The sequence below is a fragment of the Limulus polyphemus genome, unplaced genomic scaffold, assembly GCF_000517525.1.
Source record: "Limulus polyphemus unplaced genomic scaffold, Limulus_polyphemus-2.1.2 Scaffold1615, whole genome shotgun sequence".
Lineage (NCBI taxonomy): Eukaryota > Metazoa > Arthropoda > Merostomata > Xiphosura > Limulidae > Limulus > Limulus polyphemus.
In genome coordinates this window covers 2,993-12,452 of record NW_013667225.1, presented here as the reverse complement: position 1 = coordinate 12,452, position 9,460 = coordinate 2,993, and the positions used below count along the sequence as shown (strand labels likewise).

General features: G+C 34.0%; 1 protein-coding gene across 1 annotated transcript in view; it reads right to left on the bottom strand.

Annotated features, from left to right (window-relative positions):
• LOC106464303 (calmodulin-A-like) overlaps window positions 1–5,195 on the bottom strand; it is a 14,805-nt gene extending 9,610 nt beyond the window's left edge. The window contains exons 1-3 of the mRNA XM_022391996.1: window positions 4,963–5,195; window positions 1,858–1,916; window positions 85–228 (exon numbers count right to left, since the gene is read on the bottom strand). Coding sequence (XP_022247704.1) covers window positions 85–228; window positions 1,858–1,916; window positions 4,963–5,195 — 436 coding nt within the window. The remainder of the gene's footprint in view (window positions 1–84; window positions 229–1,857; window positions 1,917–4,962) is intronic.
• Between the last annotated feature and the right edge of the window lie 4,265 nt (window positions 5,196–9,460).

Here is a 9,460-nt window from a genome sequence, read left to right as displayed (position 1 = left end):
ATCTGTCATCCGTAAAATCAGGGTCAGAAGTTTGAATAAAAATAACGATAACTCAGAGAAACAAACCAGTGACAATCCGCTTACCATCTTGATCTACCATCAAAACCATGTTTCGTAGTTCATTACCTGTTGGACGTTGTCCTAATGATTTCATGACAATTCCTAACTCAGCTGTTGTAATCATACCGTCCGAATCTTTGTCAAACAGCATAAAGGCTTCTTTGAACTCTGTGAAATAATTTAACATATTTTGAATTCTATTATTCTAATATGGTTTGGTACTGTATGTCAAACTTTAAGGCTATATATCATTTTTTCTTTTAACTTCGGAATATTAAATATTAAAAGTCTTAAGTTAGTCAAACACTCGAATATCAGACTCTTTTGTTTTCTCTCCTTCACTGGTTAGGGAACTAGACTCGCGATCTGAGGGTCGTGGGTTCGAATTCCCGTCACACCAAACATGCTCGCCCTTTCAGTCGTGGGGGCGTTATGTGATGGTCAATCCCACTATTAGTTGGTAAAAGAGTAGTCCAGGAGTTGGCGAGTGGTGATACGCTGCTAAATTAGGGACGGCTAGCGCAGATAGCCCTCGTGTAGCTATTGTGTTGTGTTGTAAATATTATTAGTGTTAGCTTCTTTCCTGACCGAGCGTGGCCACGTGATTAGCATGGTGGATGGTGGAGCAGAGGTTTCATGGTTCATGTCCGGTTACCACCAAAAAATAAAAACAAAATATTCTACATACTTTAAGGACGTGGTTGCGTTGTACGAGTGACGACGGTTAAAGTCGTGGTTGCGTTGTACGAGTGACGACGGTTAAAGTCGTGGTTGCGTTGTACGAGTGACGGTTAAATTCCACTATTAGGTTCGACAAGAGTAGCCCAAGAGTTGGCGAAGATTTACGTTAACTACTTGCCTTCCCTCTAGTTTGTTACTTCAAACTTAGAGAAAACTAGCGAAGATAGCCCTCGTTTGGCTTTAGACAGAATCTAACAAACAAAAGACAAGTTTCTTTTCTGAAAAAAAATCAGGATTCTCTCGTTTTTTCCCAAGAAAAATATAGCAGGAACGAATTATAAATGATCCAATAAATAAACTGTTCATTTAGTGCAATAATTCAGTGTGAAATTCGAAGCCTAAAACACGAACAATAAATAAATATATGTTGTTAGTGCTCGCGAGGCTCCTGATACATTAATTATAATTTTATGCCATAGAAAACAATGAATTTTTTGATTGTGACCAAATATAAAAGCTTTTCCACCACCTCTATGTATTATATATATTTTAGTTTGTTTGCGGATAGCAGAGAAAAGCAACTGAAGAGCGAACTACACTAGCTGTCCTTGATAGACTAAAGGGAAGGGAGCTGATGCACAGCCCCATAGCCAACTCCTGAATGACTGAATTCCATGTCCCCAATCAGACACGCTAACTACTGGCTTACACTCCGTTCATGCACATTTTAGAAACATCCACTCTACATATTGTTGCCCGACAATGGCAACAAATAAATTATTATTTGTGGAGCGAGAAAGCTTTTGTTTGCTTGTTTATAATTAAGCACAATGCTACACAGTGGTTATTTGTGCTCTGCCTAAAACGGCTATCGAAACCCGGTTTCTAGCGTTGTAAGTCCGCAGACATACCGCTGTGCCACTGGGGGCCGAGAAAGCTTTAGAAGACTGAATAAAACTTAACTTTTATCTCCTCCTAATGAGAGCAGTATTAAGATCGAGTCGTAAGTACTGCACGAAACAATGATTTGTTGAGTAAACAAGGATTTTACACAAAATCTTCAGTATGATTCCAAAAGTAAGTTGCTCCGTAGTTTCTATTTACATAATTTCTTACCTGTTATTTGTTCTTCTGTTAATCCGTATTCCGTCTGCAAGAAAGAGAAAAAAACTGTTCTAAACAAAAATGGATAAAAATGTTATACGTTTCTGTCAAAAAAGTAGGCTTAACTTGTGTAAACATACACGCAATATATACACACATATATATTATTACGTATCTGCTTGTTTGTTAATTTCCGGTATAAATTATTTCCGAGGAAGTTCAGCGATACAAGTCCATTCTTGATTAAAACTAGTTTATTCTTTTTTCGATACACCTTTGTAATACACAGAATTTCCACAGTCACTTTAAACTTAAGAACTTTTATAATACGCTATAAATCACAGTGATTCACACACTTTACTTACTGTGCCTACTGTTCGCTTGACTCAATTATCTATCACTTCAATATCTATCTGTCGCTGGCTTTATTTGCCGTGCTTATATACTAAACAAGAGGGTGCCTGGCAAACATTCGGATATTCGCGAGGTTCCTCGATAAGTCATGATCCTTCTAGAAACTCTAGCGCGCATGCTCCCAGCGTCGCGTGACTTCCGCTGTCGTAACAATGTATATAAACCGCACAGGAAATGTTATTTATGAAACGTCAATAATACCATATAATAAACATTGAATGTACAAGAAATTAAATACACATTAACAAAATTCACTGTATAATAATCTATATTTGAAATATACATAAGATTTTATTTAAAATTTTTAATAATCATAATGTTTTATTTTAAATTATTACTATATACTATTACGTATTATTACGTAATATTACTATTACTATTATTACGTATATACTATAACGCCTCCAGTGGCACAGCAATTTGTCTGCATACTTATAACGCTAGAAACTGGGTTTCAATACCCATGGTGGGCAGAGCGCAGAGAGCCCATTGTATAGCTTTGTGTTTAACTTCAAACAAACAAACTTAAAACATTGTTATTTTGTAAAAAAAACAATAATTGTATTATAAAGCATACGTTCAACAACACGTGCAAATGATGATAAAATAGATATCGGCCGATAATTTTCCACATTATCTTGACCACCACCCTTGTAAATGGGTACGATCCTAGTAGCATGAAGTATCTTGTGAAATTCTCCTGTACTACATACTTTATCTACAAGTACAGTTAAGAGTTCAGTTATTGGTTCACTAGCAGATTTCATCACCGAAGGTAGAACATCATCCCAACCAGATGAAGAAGAACTTGAAAGTCGTGGTTGTAGGTACAAGATAAATGGATTGAACTATTAATTTAACTTGACGTTAGTTGACACCCTGCATAGTAAAATAATCGTTAAAACTGTCGGCAATACTTTAAGGATCTGTAACAAGATCACCCGCCTTATTACAAATTCGTGAGATTTTGCCTTTACTTTTTCATCCCTACCTAGTTTTTTGTTGATAGTTCGCCATATGCCACGAGATTCCTCATTTTGAAAACATCTATCAAAATATTTGGCCTTATGGTCAGATACCAGATGCTGAACAAGCATTTTAAGTTCCAAGTATATATTTATGGTACAGAGATTACATGTTTGTTTAAAACGACGATAAAGTTTTTGTTTTATTTTTATTTTACATAATAATGTCATCGTCATCCAAGGTGGATATCTTGCATTATTTAATCTTACAACTTCAACAAATCGGAAAAAGATAAATTATAAAAGTTACGATAATGTTTTTCAAATGAGGAAAAAGTTGAATCGACATCAGATACTTCATTTACAATATGGTTTCAGTTAACAGAACTTAAATTAGAAATAAAATTCTTCAGAGTGTCAGCATTGATAAGTCTTTTTTTTGGAATGGCTATAAACTTAGGCGGATTAGACAAGGCAGTAAAAAATAAAGATAACACATAATGATCAGAAATATCACAACAGATTACATCCGGAATTATATTGCAACAATTTATAAAAAATATTATCGAGTGTTGATACTGTAATCCCAACAACTCTAGTAGGTTGGTAAATACAATAGTGGGCGTTAATTACAGACATTAAATTGTTTATTTCAAGCGCACGGCTTCTGTCAGTTGTAGTTTTGGTATACTGAAAAAATAAAATCACCCAAAAATATACAGAATTATTCAAATTACTATTATCAATGAGCGAAACCAATGTATCTATGAATTCACTCCATCTTCCGGAAGGTGGACGATAAATACAGTAATAAATATAAAATTAATCAATAGTAAAACTACATAATTCAATATAGTTTGTAATAATAACTGAATTAAAATAAAAATTTATATGTAAATTAATCCAGGGCGATTATATACAACAATTCCACCACCGTGCCCAGAGGGCCTACCAATGAAATCCACATTAAAATTCAGTAAAGGGGAGGAGGCTTTTCTAGGCAACACCATGACTCAAGAAACATCAATATATCAGGTTTCAAATCGCATTACAAAAATTGAGTTAAAATATCATCTATCTTATGAATAATACTCCTAACGTTTAAACATATTAGATTAACCTTGCTACTCATTATCTAGTACCCTGGTTTGGATTAAATCTGGGTTGAAAATATGTATCTAACTATTAATCCTTCTAGCTAAATGTCAGGAGAAAAAACTTTGCAGCCATTTCAATTGACCATTCTATTTCAATACAGAATGAGGTTGATCTTGTCATTCTTTTTGAAGTTAGCTGTTCACAAGTTTTTACACGGAAACCATTACTTTCAACAAAAGATTCGATATCTTTTGTTGTAGTACCTAATACACAACGGCCAAAAAATAATCTCTTTTTTTCCCACCGTAAACCGATTATAATATATCATCCTTATTGTCTTTATCCAATCCTCTTGTAATAATAGTATGTTTTTTGTTGTTGTTGTTTTCTCTTGTGTTGGACCAGGATGAAGTCACCCTCGGTGTCTTCTGGAAATTCATTGACTGATTTTAATAGGTTATCAAGTTGATACCACCATTACTAGAAGTTTTGGTATTAACTGTCTGATGCTTAGATTTAGCTGCAGCTGCACAAGTTTTAGAGCTGTTAGTTATCTTACAATGTATTTACATATTACTTGTATTTTCTGGCATTAAATCTATTGCAGTATTTCCTCGAAGATACAATAATTCTTGCCTACATTCCTGTATCTCCTTGCTCATTCTTCAAACCGAAATTTTCCTTTATTAAAATATCTAATTTCTTTTCCATTTTGCTGGCGAACTCTTCCACAAAGGCTAAGCAAGTACTGTCATAATCGACTAACAAACGCACGTTGGTAATCAAATCACTTAACTGATTCTCACGTTTTATTTCAGTCTCAGAATTTTCTTTCTCCATTTCATCAATGTTGCAAACGTCGTTTTTCGCCATATCAGAAAATGAAATACGACGGTTTGCTTTACATTTAAAACATTTCTATTGTTTGTTCAATTCACACAAAGTACTAAATGCTTCGTACGTTATATTAACACACTTAATATGATACTTTAACCGACATATGGTACCGGAAATAACGGTATTTTCAGCCTTGTAAGGTTTACCCGCTGCAACTTTCGAAGAGCAATTTCACACGCCTGTAGCCATCTGCACTATCAAAAGACCCGTTCATATAAGTAGCTAGAAATATGAAATGTTAGAAGGTTGAAAATGTTCATACATTAAAAATATTTCTCTCCATCACTGAACGATTTAATATTTGCTTTCATCTGTTTGGCATCCATTGTGACACTTATTAGCTTCCCTACGTCATTTAACATTCTAATGGTTTTAGAGTAACATCAAACAAGCTTTATTTGGGTCTATGTCTGAATCGTTATCACGTATTCTTGGAGTAGGCCTAGTCTCTGCAGCCACAGCCTTATGTTAGCATTGGTTACTAAGACATAATTAAATTTTTATCAGTATTACGGCATCATTATCAGTCACATGCATGAATATGGGAAATATACAGGTAAGTTTTCTTCTATACATTTGTAGTTGTTCCTTTATAAATTCAGAGAAGTTTTCTTACATTAATTTCATACATAAATTTTATTATATATATATATATACTTACGTATAGACTTTCTTACATAACTTTGATATTAGACAAGGGGTTGTTTGAAAGTGCTAGACCCCCATTTCAGCCGCAGATTTTATAGCATAGTATATAATAGCTACATATAGTTTTATTAATGGACCTAGGCTTTTTGCAGGCCTAGTTGGTTAGTGCAGCGCTTAACTGAAGACAGTTACAAATACGCCTAGGGATTTGAGGCAATAAAGGACAGACTGATTGCAAGTTTAAAACTAAAGTAAGGATCACACCAGGCTGTTGAATTAAATCTAGCTTGATATTGCTTCCACCTATAGCTTTATCCGTTACTAATTTATCAAGCAAATGAAGATATTGTTGGTTGTGAATATGAGAGTCGTCCCTTTTTTGTACTAACGTAATGCTTTGTGGTTCTGTAAAATTAAACACCCGTGTACAACGTCAAGAATTATGATTTGACATAATATTCCTTGTACCAGCTCCGGTTCTATCTTTCTATCTAATGATAGTCTAAGGAACAGCATTTGGAACCCTGATAATAGGCCTAAATCATTAATAGCAACCATGCTATGCAATAAAAACATCGCTAATAAAAGTAATTTCGTTATTTATTGACCTACTGAAAAGGCGATCTTAACATACTGGCTGATCTTTGATATATATATATATATATATATTAATTGGTTAATTCTCAACCTGAAATAATTACGAGAAAATAAATATCAAAACAACAATGATTCAAATTCATATCACAGATTGAGTTTGTTGAATTTTGCGCAAAGCTAACCATAATTCGGCACGCGACTCATTAGGCCACGCTCGGTCCTAGAGAATAGACCTACTTTATCACAAATTTCCGAAGTCTTTAATTTGATTATACGTTCTGATAGTGAGAGAAAAGGGTTAATGTACTAATATTTGTTCTTTTCTGTGATTGTTAGAGGTAGTTAGACAGATAAGTGTGACTGTAATTAAAATAGTGAATGCAGACAAGATGTGTAATAAAATGTTAATCACAGAAATCCGTTTGCGTGAACTCGAGAGACGTAGAAAACTTTTACTTAACAAGAGGGTGTGTGTGTGTGTTTTGTAATAGCAAAGCCACATCGGACTATCAGCTGTGTCCACCGAGGGGAATTGAAACCCTGACTTCAACGTTGTAAATCCGAAGACTTACCGTTGTCCCACCAGGGGACTACTTAACAACGACAAACTAAATATAAAAGCAGGAAAACATTAATCAAGTTCATGATACGGTCATTTTTCTTACTAGCAAGACTGCCATGAAACTGTTTCGTAGTTCGTATGAACGTGGTCTGTACGTTTCTTTAAAATGAGTTTAAAAACAAACTTATGCCAGATTGGAAGTTTATCTTGGATGAAAATACAAGCCACGTGTACCAAGTGCATCAAGGAATTTTTTTTTACTTGGTTTTCCAACAAAAAGTACACGTTACGTGTGGATAGGTTATACCAAACTTACCAATATCTGACTTTATTGCTAAATACACACACACACATGAATTATTGACGCTATTTTCAGTTACTCGTGGCGAGTGGTAGTCGAGGAAATGTTCATGTTGGTCTTAACATGGCGTCTCTTAAGACTTAATCCTATCAACCCATATTGAGCTATTTTAGCGCTGGAAATGTAAACTAAACTGGTAATGCAAAAGAAGTACTTTATTTTCGATATGATGCTCAGTCCCTATATAGCTATCATGAGCCAAAGAAAAAGAGAAAAAGACTGAATTTACATAAAATTAACAACTAACATATGGCGCACACATTTTGAGCAAATAAACTAAGAAAATATTCCTGGAGGCTTTTCTTCTTCTTGCTTTTATACACTTGGAAGGAATAATTTTAATAACTTGTGTAAATTTTCTGAAATAATTAATATTGAAAAGGACTTGAATCCGTGGCTGATTTGCCAGGCTAGTGTTTTGTAAATAAACAAACAAACAAAAAAACGATTGGCCTTGTTGCTGCAAGTTTCGGGTTTTATTACAGATTAATTTACATATTTATGTATATTGGCTATAAAACGTGCCAAGTAAGTAAGGGTAAAGGTTCGAGTCTCGCTCAGCTCCAGTTTTCACTGCATCAGAACATTTACACAGGACGGTGTACTCCTTCCTTTACAATTAATGTTTAGTTACTAATTTGATCGCATTACATTCCACCAAAAATAACATTGATATAATTCGGAGACTTAAAAACCGATTAGCATAGCTTGAGAATAAAATAAACGAACGTCGTGATTAGTGAGGCTCATGACATTCAAATATCATAAGTTCGTGGGTTTGACAGAATCCCATTAACTTTAATACCTTAAGAGTTCCAATTATTAAAAAAAAAATTTTTTTTTTCGGTTGAAAGATCTGTTATCAATCGATTTCAGCTTCCGCTTCATAAGACTTACAATAATTATAATAATTTCACGGGTTGGAGTATTTGCTCTCATTCAATCTTAACTTCCGCTTCATAAGACTTACAATAATTTAATAATTATAATAATTTCACGGGTTGGAGTATTTGCTCTCATTCAATCTTAACTTCCGTTTCCTGAGACTTACAATAATTCGATAATAATAATAATTTCACGGGTTGGAGTATTGGCTCTCATTCAATCTTAACTTCCGTTTCCTGAGACTTACAATAATTCGATAATAATAATAATTTCGTGGGTTGGAGTGTCTGCTCTCATTCGTTTGTAGTGAAGCACAATGCTACACAATGAGCTATCTGTGCTCTGCCCACCACGGGGGGCTTGCTCTCATTCCATCTTAACTTCCGTTTCTTAATATTTATAATAATTTGATAATGATAATTCGTCATTCTAAAAATTCATAGAAGCATCGTTAATGATTATAATGTCAACTTTTTAATCTACATTTGTAAATTGTCTTATTTTCACCATTATCATGAACCACTATAGTGGTTCATACTATGGATCACAAGGAATTACACAAAACCCTAATCAATCGTCCGGGCTAAAAAGCACCTTAAATAGTAAAAATTCACCCAAACAACACTTTAAAACTTTTACTATTGACTGCTAAGGCTGTACGCGCAGAAAAATGCAGAAAAAAGCGCGCACGTTAGACTTACAAGTAAAATAAAATCTGCTCAAAATGACCCGTATGTAATTCTTCTTCTTCTTATTATTATTATTATCTTGCCAGCTTATAAGAAAAACGACTTGGCATACTGCACCCAAACCTTTTGTAGAATAATAAATAATATACTGCGAAGGTCGTAGGGGTATTGAAAAGTCTGTTTGTTTCTTCTATATTTTACATAAGTTACAAAACATCGTAATTCTAGTGTAAACTATGTTATCATTGCCTCTGTAAGTTAGCTTTCTTACAAATATCTGGTGTTCCTTTAAAAAGCTTAAATACAGGGTGAAACAGGAATTACCAGCCAATAATAGATGAACATTAGATGACTGTAATACGTAGATACTCAATGTTTTGTACACTATACAATCGATGTCTTTAGGGAGTCAGCTCCCTATATTATGTATGAAGTGAAGGAGTAAAAAAAAAATCAACACACATAATATTAAATTATATTACACACTTTCGTAGAATAA